Source organism: Garra rufa, chromosome 1 (assembly GCF_049309525.1).
Source record: "Garra rufa chromosome 1, GarRuf1.0, whole genome shotgun sequence".
Classification (NCBI taxonomy): Eukaryota; Metazoa; Chordata; class Actinopteri; order Cypriniformes; family Cyprinidae; genus Garra; species Garra rufa.
The window spans coordinates 90,081,856-90,097,715 of NC_133361.1; the positions used below are offsets into that span (position 1 = coordinate 90,081,856).

At 39.3% G+C, this 15,860-nt stretch overlaps 1 protein-coding gene and 5 non-coding genes across 6 annotated transcripts in view; all 6 read right to left on the reverse strand.

The window, feature by feature from the left end:
* LOC141321784 (uncharacterized) overlaps positions 1–15,424 on the reverse strand; it is a 239,803-nt gene extending 224,379 nt beyond the window's left edge. Inside the window, exons 1-2 of the mRNA XM_073833394.1 lie at positions 15,417–15,424; positions 14,356–15,172 (exon numbers count right to left, since the gene is read on the reverse strand). Coding sequence (XP_073689495.1) covers positions 14,356–15,172; positions 15,417–15,424 — 825 coding nt within the window. The remainder of the gene's footprint in view (positions 1–14,355; positions 15,173–15,416) is intronic.
* On the reverse strand, positions 9,153–9,226 carry trnat-ugu (transfer RNA threonine (anticodon UGU)). Its single transcript has one exon. It is a non-coding gene; the product is annotated as a tRNA-Thr (tRNA).
* trnat-cgu (transfer RNA threonine (anticodon CGU)) lies at positions 9,655–9,728 on the reverse strand. Its single transcript has one exon. It is a non-coding gene; the product is annotated as a tRNA-Thr (tRNA).
* On the reverse strand, positions 9,884–9,973 carry trnar-ucu (transfer RNA arginine (anticodon UCU)). Its single transcript is given in 2 exon segments — positions 9,884–9,919; positions 9,937–9,973. It is a non-coding gene; the product is annotated as a tRNA-Arg (tRNA).
* On the reverse strand, positions 10,176–10,249 carry trnat-agu (transfer RNA threonine (anticodon AGU)). The gene has a single exon. It is a non-coding gene; the product is annotated as a tRNA-Thr (tRNA).
* Positions 10,792–10,865, reverse strand: trnat-ugu (transfer RNA threonine (anticodon UGU)). Its single transcript has one exon. It is a non-coding gene; the product is annotated as a tRNA-Thr (tRNA).
* Positions 15,425–15,860: the final 436 nt, after the last annotated feature.

The window sequence follows — 15,860 nt, forward strand, 5'->3', positions numbered from 1 at the left end:
GTGCCAAACTGCATTCTTTCTACCCCTCTGTCTCTCCGATCTGCACAAAATGCAAAATCTCCGAAGGCACCCTAGGGCACCTTTTTTGGTTTTGCCCCAAACTACACTCATTTTGGACAGATATCTTTAAATGCCTAACTACAATACACAATTGTGACATCTCTCCAGACCCATGTACTGCAATACTGGGCGGGTCTCAACAACTCTCATCTCTAACCCATCCCCAACAAAAGACAATACAATTCTGCATGGTCATCGCAAAAAGGAACATTTTATCCCTCTGGAAAAGCGAGGACGTACCTTCTTTTAAGACCTGGCTAGCTGAAGTAACCAGCTTATTGCATCTGGAGAGGATACGACATAGTATCTCCTTAACCTCATCATCCTTTGACCAAATGTGGCAACCTTTCCTGTTTTATCTGTCAACAATGTCCTAGAGACAGTTATTTTGTGGCTGGCACTGTTTATTATTGCTATTGCTATTAATCTTATACTATTTGATTTTAATTTTTTTTTTTTTTTTTTTTCCTTAGGGTGGGTGGGCTGGGAGTTATTTCTATACTTTCACACTCATGTTTATGTTCCTGTTGTTTACTATTTGAAAATCTATAAATAAAGTAATTAAAAAAATAAATAAATAAAGGTGTATCAAAGGTCTATCTATCTATCTATCTATCTATCTATCTATCTATCTATCTATCTATCTATCTATCTATCTGTCTGTCTCTGGCTGTCTGTCTGTTTGTCAATGTATCTATCTATCTCTGTCTTTGTCTGTCTGTTTTGTCTACATGCATCTGAATTTTATCTGTTCAAGCAAAAACTGAACTACTTTTACATCTCCTACTTTTCAGGACTCAACTTGCAGCCATGCACTTCAATAAGAACAGTCTAAGACCACACACAATGACAGCTGCAGGGGACCCCCGATGGCTCATACAGTATCCACACTACAGAAGAGGAGAGTACACAGTACGACTTCTGAAAAGAAATCCCACATTCGGTATATATCTATCTGTATGTCTATCTATTTCTCTCTCTCTCTCTCTCTCTCTCTCTCTCTGTGTGTGTTGCATGCTGGGAGTGAAGGTGGCGTGTGAGAGGCACATATGGGAGCGTGAAGTTCTAAAACTTTGCTGTATATTCCTTTTTTTTTCCTTTTTGAGGGGGATTTATTTTATTTTTTCCTTCTTTGGGGCACTGATATATTAGTTAGGTTAATTTATACACAGCATTTTAGTGAGGCGGGATGGCGTCTACCCCTGTAGGGGAAGAGCCATCTCTCTCGCTTAGGAATGGTTTCAGGTGCGTTCCCGAGGCAGGTACTACGATCGAGGACGTGCTGTTAGCAGCAGGACAACAGGAAGGCCATAAAAATAGTTTCTGCCTCTCGCATGAACAAAGCGGTTGTTGTTTTTCTAAAGAATGAACAACTAGTAAGTCGTTTATTTGAAAGCGGCATGTGGGTGAAAGAAAGTTTCGTGCCCATTATACCCCTGCATGCTCCAGCTACGAAGGTGATAATTTCTAACGTGCCACCGTTTGTCAAAGATGATGCGATAGTACAAGAATGAACTCGGTTTGGAAAGATGGCAAGTGCCGTTAAAACGATACAGTTGGGGTGTAAATCTGCCGAACTTAAACATGTCTTGTCTTTCAGATGGCAAGTGTTTATGTTTTTATCATCCCCTACTAAAACACTAGATACTTTGTTTCAAGTAATGTGTGGGGAAAGCTCTTACATGGTTTATGCTAGTACTGACAGTCTGCGTTGTTATGAGTGTGGTGAAACCGGTCATAAGAGATTTTCCTGCCCTCATAAACAACAGGCAGAGGAAGTTGCAGGGATGTCAGGAGTGTCGGGTGTGAGCAGTGCAGAGGAAAGGCCACTGGGCAATGTAGGGGCTCAAAGTGGGGAAGGACGAACGAGGGAAGTTGATGGTGGTGATACCAACATTAACATAGTGGAGGTGAATGACAGTGCTTCTGGTAGTATACTTAATAGGAATGAAGAGGATGCGTTTAACCTCTGTAATGTTACTGTTGCGTTGGATCACAAAAATGATGGGATTAACCCTCCTGTTACCCTAAAATCCGCTAACACCTTTTTCCCACTGGGGTCAATTTGACCCCAAATTTAAAACCTCTAGAATATGATATTTTTTTGCTAAAAGGTTAGTGTCAGGTAATTGATGTCTTTGTTGACTACTTAACAACACTCTGAAACACCCCCCAACTTTCACTGTCAAACACCTGTGACAAAATCTCACTGACAGAAAACCTTTGCGTAGAGGCCATTTTCGATTGAGAGAGCAATTCAATTGACAGTGGTTCTCGCAATACTACAGGTATGGTTGTGTTAGTTTTTATTTTTATTTTTATTATACTTAACATATAAAATTATAGTGCATATTATAAAATCATAGCATGTTATAGTGACCTCAATATGACCCAAAACAAATGTGTGTAAATTTTTTATATTTCTTATGTTTTATACAGCTAAAAGAACCTGGGGTCAAATTGACCCCAAAGAACACCGATGTGACAAAATGTGTACAGGGCATTGAACAAATAATATCATGTTAATTTTATGTTTACCAAGTTTTCCCCATTAAATTAGGAAAAGTCATTCAATCTGAAGCAAAAAAAAAAAAAAGTCAATTATATATGTACATACGTTAAACATTGAATGGGGTCAAATTGACCCCAAGGATAACAGGAGGGTTAAATGATGAGGTGGAGAAAGATTCAGAAGATGAGAGTATTCGGGATGATGATTCATGCACTGATGTAGATTATAGTAAACCTGGGGATTTTTATTCTGTGGATCAGATAAATAACTTTCTAGATGAAATTTAGGGGAAGTCTGTTGATATTGAAGAGGTTTTTCCTGATTTAGATAAATTTGTTACATCTGAAATAAAAGCTCGGAGGGAATGTAGCGTTGAAGTTTTGTCACAGCAAAAAAGGTTCAGGCTAAAGAAGTATTTGACTAGCCTGGCTAACGCCAAACCACGTCATGACAAGTTCGTCATGGATCGTGGTCTGGGAACCACATGTTCATTTTCTCGTATTTGAGGTGTGGTTTACAAATGCCCAGAGCCGTTTGTTGGGCGATACAAATGTCTATCAAATGCGCCTGTGCGTAGCTCATAGCCAATCGTTTCAATTGTACCGGATGACGTATGTAGAGCGAACGCCAAAAGTTGCTCTTTTTTCAAAATAAACTTGCATTCTAAACTACTTAGAACACTATCTAAGGCTGCATCGAAATATAACTTCGCATCTGCTGCCATGCTGGATCCATAGTTATAAACAAACTGCTTCGGTGAGTCGCATAGAAGGCGTGAATAAAATCGCACTGCGTGCAAGGCAGTATGGGGAAACCCAGGCTAGTATTTGACAGCAGTCAGGCAAAAAATTTAAAATTAAAAGGTTAGACGTCGTTCTACTAGGACAAATTCTAAATAAGTGCACATGGGGACTTGGCATTTACTCTATTGTCTTCTTTTTTTTCTTTTTTCCCTTTTCCCTGTTTACTATGGATGTTCTCAAAGTAGGGTCCTTAAATGTAAATGGGGCTAGAAATAGAAGTAAATGGTTATTATTAAAAGAATGTATAGATTTAAAGGGTTTTCGAGTTATGTTTTTACAAGAAACACACAGTACTGTAGGATTTCAGCGCGAATCAGACAATTCAGGAGATTCGATTAGAAGTAAAAACACTTCTACAGTAGCCTGGGTGTCCCCATACTGCCTTGCGCAGCGCGATTTTATTCACGCTTCTAGTCAGTCTGGAAACCATGGACCTAATTTTCACCTAAGATAGGGAACCAATCACAGAACGGGGAGGGAGCAGCAAGACGATGACGCCTTCTATGCGACTCACCGAAGGATCCAGCATGGCAGCAGACGCAAAGTTATCTTTCGTGTCTACACTGGACGCGAGCGGCGCGACCCGACGCGACAAATGACATTAGAACGCAAGTTTATTTTGAAAAAAGAGCAACTTTTGGCGTTCGCTCTACATACGTCATCCGGTATAATTGAAACGATTGGCTATGAGCTATGCACAGGCGCATTTGATAGACATTCGTATCGCCCAATAAACGGCTCTGGGCATTTGTAAACCACGCCTCAAATACGAGAAAATGAACATGTGGTTCCCAGACCACGAATCATGACGAAGTCATAACGTGGTCTGGTGATAGCCAGGCTACTTCTACAGCCTCAAACTCCACAAATTCCAGCAACTCCAGCATGACCAGACCCCTGTCGTAAAATTTGTCATTTGACAACCTGGCTCCAGCCAGCCTGAAGCAAACCTAACTAACTAGGAACTTGCAACATTAACACAAAAGGACCCTTGTTGATAATCCCAAATTTGGGGCAAGTAACCAAGATTAATGGTCAACGAGATGCACATCTTGGACATCACATGAGGGAAATCACTAGTAGAGACTGTGCGTGGTGGGCTCCCCCACGCACAGGACACAGACTAAATTCTTTCTACACCCTTTTGACCTTTTCCTCCCTCACAGAACACATCCTTACATCCACAGTATGGCACAGGAAACTGCCTGTTCACATAAAATGATGATAAAAAGGACTCATGAGCAACTCATCATTTCTATGCATAACTTCCTATACTCTTTGTAACCCATACATTTGCCTATTATGTTTTAATCACTTATTGTGTATGTCCCTTTTGATAACTATTGAATAGTTTAATGGTTTATATTGATGTTTGGTATGCGTGAACTCGAAATTGCAATCTTGAAATGTTTCTATAATTCAATTCTTTGTAAAATGTATTTTAGTCTTGTTATCGAAATCATGTCCAAATTTAACTTTGCCAAGAGCGGGAAAGTTGGGACCACGGGACTGATAAGATAGCATTGTGATTTATGGTTGGGGAGGAGAAACTAACCTTACCCCGACTTAGGACAATGTTCTAATTGGTCAAGACATCATTTGGGATGTGTCCAAAAGCTGAGTTTAAATACTCAGGACACCATCAAATCTCTCTCTTACTCCTTACTCTTATGCTCTCAATCTCTTACGACTTCGTGCCGCCGCGTCTCGACGCTGCCTGGCCTGCATGCCAGCTGCTCCTCTAAAGGAAACATGAGGAGATCATTACACTCCTGTCTTTTACTTTAATTCTTTATTTCTTTCCGTTGAGAGTTTCGTGTTCTTGTTAAGTTTTGTTCAAGCCGCGACCGACCCAAACGTCTTCGCTGACCTGAACTTTAACAGCGCACAACTCGCATCCTCAGCCAAGCCAACGCCCAAGACTTCACAAAGGACCACAGAACTAACCAATCAGCAACCTCGGGAAGGCCCCCTTTCTGGAACGAGCGACAAAGGAATTCCCTCTACACAAGGCAACGCAAGTAACCTCCAGGTTCTAACTGAACTGGTGCATTTGATATAGTTTAATAACCTCTTTGAGAGACTCAATACGAGGGTTAATTAAGTGATTGATGGTTGTTCAGGTCTAAGCAATTACACATATTGCTATAAACTTGGGACTTCATATTTTCATTCCTTTAAACTCATTCTTTCCTCACTTTCTCTTTCTGCAACCTGTGTGAATGCGTGTGTTTATGTTAGATTAGTTTGTATGTGTTAGGTTTATCCAATAAAATCATATTTTTATTAGAAAAGATAAGTATCTTGTGTTTTGTGCTTACAAGTTAATGTCTTAAACTGCCGATTTTGCTACTGTGCTAATATATAGTGTTTTCACTATATTCTGGATAGTAATATCCATTGCAGAGTTTCTGTTACACGGCTCGTTTAATGAATCGCGGGTCGACTCTGAACAGCCGTAAAACAGCGATTCTGTTCAAATTCCCTATTGAATCATATTCGATTCCCTTTGAGCTAAATTAAATGTACTTAATCCCTACAGTACTGAAGACAATGAAAGTGATTTGGGAATGTGGTGGGGGGGTGATTATGTGTTAAGTCATGGTACTAACCTTTGTGCAGGAGCTGCAACACCTAGATGTAGAGTTAATATTTTGTCTAAATCTGAGATAGTAAAGGTGGGAATCAAGGTGGGAATCAAGTATAGGGTTTTTAATCTAATTAATGTTTATGCCCCTACAACGGGTAGAGAGAGGATTGATTTTTTTCTTAAATTTAAAGATGTGGTTTCTTCCTTCTCTATTGATGATTTTCTGATAATTGGAGGAGATTGGAATTGCACTTTGGATTTTATTTATGACAAGAATGGGGAGGAACCCTATTTTATGTCAGCCTCTTGTTTAAAAGAGATTGTCACAGAGTGTGGCCTTATTGATGTGTGGAGGGAGAAAAACAAGGAAATTAAACAATATACATAGATAAAAGTGACAGAAAATAGGATAAGTACAGCACGGTTAGATAGATTTTATGTTAAGAATACAATGCGTAGTAGAATGGAAGAAGCATGTAGAAGCCCAAGCTCAATCTCAGATCATCATTTAATTTCACTAAAGTTATTTTTAACTCAAACGATCCCTCATTGTTTTTATTGGAGATTTAGTAATAAGCTGTTGGATAACCTTGACTTTCATGAAAAGTTTGAAATTTTTTTGGAAGCAGTAGTCTGAACAAAAAAGCAATTATGAAAATCTTCTTCAATGGTGGGAAGTGGGAAAAGCCCAAATAAAGCTTTTCTGTCAGCAATTTTCGTCACAAATTTGGATTAGTATTAGAAAGAAAATGTCTCAAGTAGAAGAAGATATCTTTGTTTTATATGATTCACTGTTAAATAAGAATGATATTGCAGTGCAAGAGAAACTGTTGTGTAAAAAAGAGGAGTTAAGGAATATTTTACATGAAAGAGTGAAATCAGCACCTATTAGAACAAGGTTTACTACCATCAATGATATGGATGCACCTACAAAATATTTTTTCAATTTGGAAAAAAAAAACTGGTTTATGATAATCCAATGTATTGTTTACGAAGTCCTGATGGAAGTTTTACATCTGACCCCCTAATGATGAGAAGACTTGCTATTGAATTTTATTCAGAATTATATGCCAAAGAGGACATTGATCTTGAAGCAACATGTGAACTTTTTAATGACTTACCAACTTTAAAAGAAGAAGATAGACTGTCTCTTGACCTTAACATCACTTTTGAAGAGATAACTGATGCGGTAAAGCAACTTTCAATAGGACGTACACCAGGCTATGATGGACTTACAGCTGAGTTTTATAAGTCTCTTTGGGGAGTAATTGGACAAGACTTTTTTTTTAAGTTTTGGAAGAAAGTTTTAAGTTAAAGGTTCTGCCAAAAAGTTGTCAAAGAGCAGTCCTTACTCTTCTTCCAAAGAAAGGAGATTTGTGTTTGCTTAAAAATTGGAGACCTGTTGCTGTTCTCAATTCAGATTATAAAATATTGTCTAAATGTATTGCAAATCGACTCAAAAAAGTACTGGATCTCTTGATTCACGATGACCAGACTTATTGTATTCCAGAAAGATGTATTTATGACAATTTGTTTTTAATGAGAGATCTTTTAGAATATTTAAGATTGTACAATGTTAATGTTGGAATTGTATCTTTGGATCAAGAAAAAGCATTTGATCGTGTCGATCATCAATATTTGTTTCATGTATTAAAATGCTTTGGCTTTGGGGATTAGTTTATTTCATGGATAAAATTGTTGTACAAGGGATCTGAGAGTATGCCCTTACGCAGCAAAAATATATTTCTCAATATATTATGTGACAATATATTTCATGTGTCTGTGTCTCCATATATTGTGAAATTTACATAGTAATATATCATATGATATATTATATAATAATATATTATATATATTTAAGTAATATATTGCAATATATGGAACAATACTGCAATTATTGCCGTTTTCATATATTGAATAAATACATATTATTATACTATTTAATATATTGTTATGTATATTGAAATATATCCCACATTATATGAAATTATATATTGGAAGAGGCATTGTATATATATTAGGGATGCACCGATACCACTTTTTTGGAAAACGAGTACGAGTACGAGTACTTGCATTTCAGTACTCGCCGATACCGATACCGAGTACTTAATAAAAACATGATTTAAATTTACAGGTAACAGCTTTAGTCATATAATTTAACAAAAAAAAAAAAAAAAAAAAAACAAGGGACTAGTTTAGAATTAAGAACATTTATTTAAAATGAAAAGCATGTTGTATGCAACATATTACAGAATAAATATTTATAAAAAAAAATTTAAACAGTGACAGTGCAACTCAAGTATTTTTTTCAGTTTGTTGTAAACTCTGCCGCTTTGGACAACACAAGGGGCATTAATAAACATCTTTGCTATTTAGTGCACAATATTTGAATAAACTAACAACATCCACCAACATAGAACTGTGGCAGTCAGTGCAACTGAGGTAGGTATTAACATCAAGTCTAAGACGTCTCACTTAAATGGAGCCTATTTAGAAAAAGTGAGTGGCAGTTTTTTTTTTTTTTCACGAAAAGTAGCTTTTCTGCATTATCAGCAGTCAGCTTGTTTCTGTTTTCATCTATAATGTGTGACACTGAGCTAAAAAGCCTTTCACTTTCCACACTGCTACATGGGGCTGAGAGGTATTTATGGGCCATTTTAGCCAAAGTGGGGAACCTGATTTTGTTGACACCCCAGTACTTCAGAGGACTGTCTTCACGAGGGCTTGGGGCCTCTCCGAGGTATGTTTCGAGCTCAATGGCAGATAAACCGTTATAAAGTTATATATATATATAAAGTACATTTAAAGGCAGTAAACACGCTGAGAACAGGAGGCCTCAAAATGGTTTCTGCTGTGCGAGGGCAACACTGTGCAGTATGGGCTTAACAAAATGGCAAAAAGCGTGACTCTGGTGAGACTCAAAACCACAACCTTTGAATGGCCTCATCTGGAATTCCAGAAGTCCAATGCACTATCCATTGCGCCACAGAGCCGGTCAATATGCCAGGCTGGGCCACTGAGGGCTTTTCTTACAGATTTGTGCCTATCCAGCTCAGCCGAGTGGCACGCTGTGTGGGCAGAAAGACAGGTCCTCAGGTCTTTGCACAATTGAGGCACGGTTCAAAAATATACAGTGTAGTTGGGGTCTCCCATCCAACAGTGAGGCCGGAGACAGCCACCGGTGGAAAGGCACCGCTGGGATTCGAACCCAGGATCTCCTGTTTACAAGACAGGCGCTTTGACCAGCTAAGCCACGGCGCCACCTCGGTTGGATCCGTTAGCCTGGGATGCTATCCTTCAAAAGCAGGTGAGAGGGTAGTGTTGCAAGAGAAACCGCCCGCTAACCGCGAGCTTCTCTGTGTCCCCATTCGCCGTCCGTTTTTTGGTAAAGCACGAGCTCGGCTGTATTGTGGCGCGCAGCCAAAGGCATCGCTGGGATTCGAACGCAGGATCTCCTGTTTACTAGACTAGCCTGGCAGCACGTTCGCCCTCCGGGAGGGCGACTCAGACGATCCAGGCTTCCAGAGAAGAGGCCAAGGGTTGGCTGACCGTGCGCTGGACAGCTTTAAGGCGTTTGCCGACAACTGAGTCTGGGCGATTTGCAAAATTACCCACTCGCTGCCCTAGCTATCCCTGTTTCCGGGTCGCTTTCGGAAAAGCTTGCGCTTGCTGGACTGCAAAGCCGCCCAAGGAACCGCTGGGATTTGAACCCAGGATCTCCTGTTTACGAGACAGGCGCTTTAACCAACTAAGCCACGGCGCCAAACCGCATGCAAGGCTGTCGGGAGGGTGACTCAGAGGATCAAAACATCCAGAGGCGGGCCAGGTGCTGGTACGCTTAAAAGAGAATGTCTACAAATTTCTACTGCCTGAGGGCAACACTGCACAGTATGAGAGTTACTAGAAAGCCAAAAGCCACGACTCTGGTGGGACTCGAACCCACAACCTTTGAATGGCCTTGTCTGGCAGTCTAGAAGTCCAATGCGCTATCCATTGCGCCACAGAGCCCATAAGGGGGCAGCAAGCAGAGCCGCTTGAAGGCTGACCTTTCGGGTCTGTGGCCGTCCAACGGTAAGAGAGCGCAGGCTCTCTCTGCAGGAAGGACAGGCCCTAGGGTCTCTGCACAATTGCGGTGTCGTTTGAAAGGCAGAGGCACTGTAAGGGCCTCAGGTCCAAGGGAGAGCAAAAAGATCCGACCTGTCGTTTGCAAAGGCTCCGCTGGGATTCGAACCCAGGATCTCCTGTTTACTAGACAGGCACTTTAACCAACTAAGCCACGGCGCCACTCCTCTTGTTAGGCGTGGGGAGGGCGGCTCAGAGGATGCATTAATCAACACTTCGAACATCCTGCTGCCTCCACTTGATGCAAGACAGTGATTGCCATACCAAAAATGAATTGGTTCTTGGGCATGTTTTGTTACCTTTTAAATATAATTGACTTTTTTTTAATCAATGTACGCTGAGAACAGGAGGCCTCAAAATGGTTTCTGCTGTGCAAGGGCAACACTGTGCAGTATGGGCTTAACAAAATGGCAAAAAGCGTGACTCTGGTGAGACTCAAAACCACAACCTTTGAATGGCCTCATCTGGAATTCCAGAAGTCCAATGCACTATCCATTGCGCCACAGAGCCGGTCAATATGCCAGGCTGGGCCACTGAGGGCTTTTCTTACAGATTTGTGCCTATCCAGCTCAGCCGAGTGGCACGCTGTGTGGGCAGAAAGACAGGTCCTCAGGTCTTTGCACAATTGAGGCATGGTTCAAAAATATACAGTGTAGTTGGGGTCTCCCATCCAACAGTGAGGCCGGAGACAGCCACCGGTGGAAAGGCACCGCTGGGATTCGAACCCAGGATCTCCTGTTTACAAGACAGGCGCTTTGACCAGCTAAGCCACGGCGCCACCTCGGTTGGATCCGTTAGCCTGGGATGCTATCCTTCAAAAGCAGGTGAGAGGGTAGTGTTGCAAGAGAAACCACCCGCTAACCTCGAGCCTCTCTGTGTGCCCATTCGCCGTCCGTTTTTTGGTAAAGCACGAGCTCGGCTGTATTGTGGCGCGCAGCCAAAGGCATCGCTGGGATTCGAACGCAGGATCTCCTGTTTACTAGACTAAACTGGCAGCACGTTCGCCCACCGGGAGGGCCACTCAGACGATCCAGGCTTCCAGAGAAGAGGCCAATGAATTGGTTCTTGGGCATGTTTTGTTACCTTTTAAATATGATTGACTTTTTTTTAAATCAATGTACGCTGAGAACAGGAGGCCTCAAAATGGTTTCTGCTGTCTGAGGGCAACACTCTTATTATGGCCTTAGTATGGGCTTAACAAAATTCCAAAAAGCACAAATCTGATGGGACTCGAACCCACAACTTTTGAATGGACTCATCTGGCAGTCTAGAAGCCCAACACGCTATCCATTGCGCCAGAGAGCACGTCCAGCTTGGCCGAGTGGCAAGCTGTGCACTGAGCAAGCAGGTCTGTGCACAATTTAGGGACGCTTGCTGGACTAGAGATCAGCCCAAGGGACCGCTGGGATTTGAACCCAGAATCTCCTGTTCATTAGACAGGCACTTTGACCAACTATGTTACTTTGACCTCCCCCGCATGTTAGGCGTGGGGAGGGCTGCTCAGAGTATCAAATCAGCATATTAGATTTCTGAAGGATCGCATGACACTGAAACCTAGAAAAATAATGATGCTGATTATTTAGCTTTGCATCACAGAAATGAATTATTTTTAAAATTATATTAAAACAGAAAACATTGTTATAATGACATTTCACAAAATCACTTTATTTTTGTATTTTTATCGCATAAAGGCAGATTTGATAAGCATAACAGACATTTGACCAATACTGTAATTGATTCTTTTTGCTTCATAATTTTTTTTTTTATCTGCTATAAAATCTTAAAATATGGTCCACCCAAAAAGTTCAAATTCTTTTATCTCTCTCGTGTTATTCCAAACCTTAATGGCTTTGTTACTTTTTGTATTCTTTCTATATTTTAAATATGACATATTATGAATTAAATTTTAGTTTTTACCATGCACTTCATCATCTATCAATCTTATTTGATTCTGGTGAGCCACACATTTTAAATGTAAAATGCATTGGTTTAGGTTGGCTGGTTCAGGATGGGCCAATGAACTTGGAAGCTATTCTGGTGGTAAACAAAAGTGGAGAGAAAGAGAACTTGACACAGCCTGATAAATGAAAACCAGACAACAAGCACAACTGTGAACTGTGTTGCACCCTCTCAAATGATGAATGTGATTTTATTCAGATTTGACTATTAAGCAAAACGTTGCATTTGTAATGCATTGTATTTAGATATTTCGTATCTAATAGTGTTATATTAAGACTAAATTTATGGCAAGAAAATCTAATGTGAAGATTCATAAACTACAGATCAACTATCAAAACAAACCTATGCCCTTGTATGATGATTCAGCAAAACATTTAATAATAGGCTGTTATTTACAGTCGCAGATTCCAAGGATGACTATGATGCAAGACACCAAGTTCCTGTCTTGGATTTGTACTGAAATGCAGCCCATATTTCATGTTTTTTTTCTGGCATGACAAGGCCCTTGAAGAGCTTCACCTCAACATTCAGGTAATCTTTACCTGTCTGAAGGCTGTCATCAGACGTGGCCACTGCAAGCTCAACTCCCCATCTGTGATATACTGTTGAGGTATATTATATATTGGACAACATATTAATTTGCTTCACTGGAAATCATTTTAAAATGTCAAGTAAATGATGACAGTTTTCATTTTTGGTGAACTATCCTTTCATCAGTTTCTTTAATTTGAAATAAAGTTTCTGAGCTAGCTTGAGATTAAATGTGGGTCATGTTCTTTGAAGTTATATAGTTCTCCACTGTAGTCTTCAAGGTGTGAGGTGTATTCAGATAGCTTTGCACATGTAGCTCTTCAAAGTTAGCCTGAAGTTGTTAATCAACACATGCACACAGTTTCACAAAAAATACATACAAACTCTCATTAGATCACATTGCACATACACAACTAGTGCATCTAAAAAAAAAAAAAAAATAGAATATCATGAAAAAGTTCTATATTTGTTGCAATTTAATTCAAAAAAGCAAACTTTTTTTATTCTGGATTCATTGCACACAAACTGAAATGTTGCTAGATATTTTTTGATGTATTATTCTGATGCCTGGGCTTCAAAAACGCCTCAGCAGTGCCACAGGATTATTGCCTCCATGTCACGCCGCATTGAAGCCGTAATTTGTGTAAAAGGAGCCCCAACCAATTATTAAGTGAATAATTAAATCTACTTCAGAGATCTTGAACATTTCTGTTTTGTATATCTTTTTGATCTTTGGAAAAAATATTCAAATTTTTTGAGGGACTGATTTTTTGTATATTTTTTTTAGGTTGTATCAATCTGAATTAAAACTAAAAAAAAAAAAACCTCTTGAAATATTTCAGTTTGTTTGCAATGAATCTAGAATATAAGAAAGTTTCCTTTGAATAATTAAATTACAAAAAATAAAGAACTTTTCCATGAAATTCTAATTTTTTGAGACACACTTGTACACATGCAAACAGAAAACATATTTAAAATGCATAAAAAAGTAAAAATAAATAAATAAAAATCACAGGAAAAGGTTATATAAAATACATTTTCACTACTAGTGTTTATCCAGTTATGGCCAGCTACATTATTACCTTATTAGACATTATAAACTCACATCCCACACAGAATATGTTGTCTTTTTTGCTATTGTCATCACACACTGAACTGCCTAAGTCTGATTGGGACCATAGGTCTCCAAATATGAAGACCAGCCTAATAGGTCAACAATGGGGTCATGGGCAAAATCAGTCTCAAATTCCCTTGAATAAAAACAAAACCATTCACAACAGAACTTTCAAATCTGTGGACTCAACCAAAATAAATGACCCAATGTTCACATGTTGGACTTACATTTAATACATTTTATCTTCATGAGCCGCAGGGTGTAATTTGGATTTGTCTGTGCATGTGTTGTTTTACTTTTAAAGGTTTGGTGCCCATCCACTTCGATTATATGACTGACAGACTGCACCGGTTTTAGTCAAAAATCTTTGTTTGTGTTCTGCTGAAGAAACAAAGTCACCTACATCTTGGATGCCCTGGGGGTAAGCAGATAAACATCAAATTTTCATTTCTGGGTGAACTATCCCTTTAACATAATTCCATAGCTGTAGATGTGTGAAGAAATGAGAAGAGGGTAATCCAATGAATCACTCTGTTGTCTAAACATGATTTTGCAAATGGTTTTTCAGGTCATTTTGATATATGAAACTCTCCTCACACTGAAGACACTTGTAAGGTCTCTCTCCTGTGTGTATTCTCATGTGAACTTTTAGGTTTCCTTTAACTGTGAATCTCTTTCCACACTGAGGGCAGGTGAAAGGTTTTTCTCCAGTGTGAACTCTCATGTGATTCTCAAGGTTTGCTTTTTGTGTAAAACTCTTTCCACAGTGATGACACATGAAAGGCGTTTCTCCAATGTGAATTTCAACATGTTCCTTAAGGTGATTCATGTCTGTGAAACTCTTTTCACATTGATGACATTTAAAACCGTTCTCTCTTGAATGAATCCTCATGTGATTATTAAGGCTTAAATTATTTCTGAAACACTTTCCGCACTGGCTGCATGTGAACGGGTTCTCTCCCGTGTGACTTCTAATGTGAATCTTAAGGTTTCCTTTAACCGTGAAACTCTTTCCACACTGAGGACAGATGTAAGGTTTCTCTCCGGTGTGAATTCTCATGTGGATATTAAGGCTTTCTCTGTATGGGAAACATTTTCCACACTGATCACATGTGAAAGGCTTCTCTCCAGTGTGAACTCTCATGTGAATCTTGAGTTTTTCTTTTTGATTCCAGGTTTTTCCACACAGTTTGCAGATGAAAGGCTTCTCTCCAGTGTGAATCCTCATATGATTAGAAACGGTTGATTTATGTGAGAAACGTTTTCCACACTGACCACATTCAAACGGCTTCTCTCCAGTGTGAACTCTCAGGTGACTCTTAAAATCCTCTGTTCTTAGGAAGCTCTTCTCACAATGTTGGCAGGTGTACGGTTTCTCTCCAGTGTGAATTTTCTTGTGGACTTTAAGGTTTCCGTTTTTACTAAAACTCTTTCCACAATGTTGGCAGAAGAAATGACTTGTAGTTCCAGTCTTCTGAGCTCTTTTTTGAGAGGAAGTTTTTTCAGTCTATGAAAAACTAAAAGATTTTTCTCCAGTTATGAAATCATGTTTTATATCTTTCTCTTCCATTTCATTCAGATCTTGACTCTCCACTTTTACTGTCACAATGTCTAAGGCAAAAAAAACAAATGCATGTTAAGCCCAGTTGAATAGCATAACACTATGCTATCCGTTATGGAGCGGAATTATTATTCACATTTTGAGTTTGTGTTATGCACCTTTACATAGACATATAAGCATGCTTGGATGGCTAGAAACACTTTTAAAAATTTACAGATAATGTACTCACCCTCTTGTCATCACAGATATTCATATCTTTCTTTCTTCAGTCATAAGGAAACTGTTTTTTTAAGTAAAACAGTTCCGGATTTCTCTCCATATAATGTTCTTCTATGGTGCCCCCGAGTTTGAACTTCCAAAACGCAGCTTCAAAGGGCTCTAACTGATCACAGCCAAGGAAAAAATGAAAATCTAGAAAAATGATGGGTTATTTTCTAAATTGTTTTACAATTTATATACCTTTTAACCTCAAATTCTTGTCTTGTCTAGCTCAGCAAGACGAGGGTTTGAGATTAAAAAGTATATAAGTTGTAAATGTTTTTCAAAAATACCTGATCATTTCACTAGATAAGTCCCTTCTCCTCGTCTGGGATCATTCAGAGCCCTTT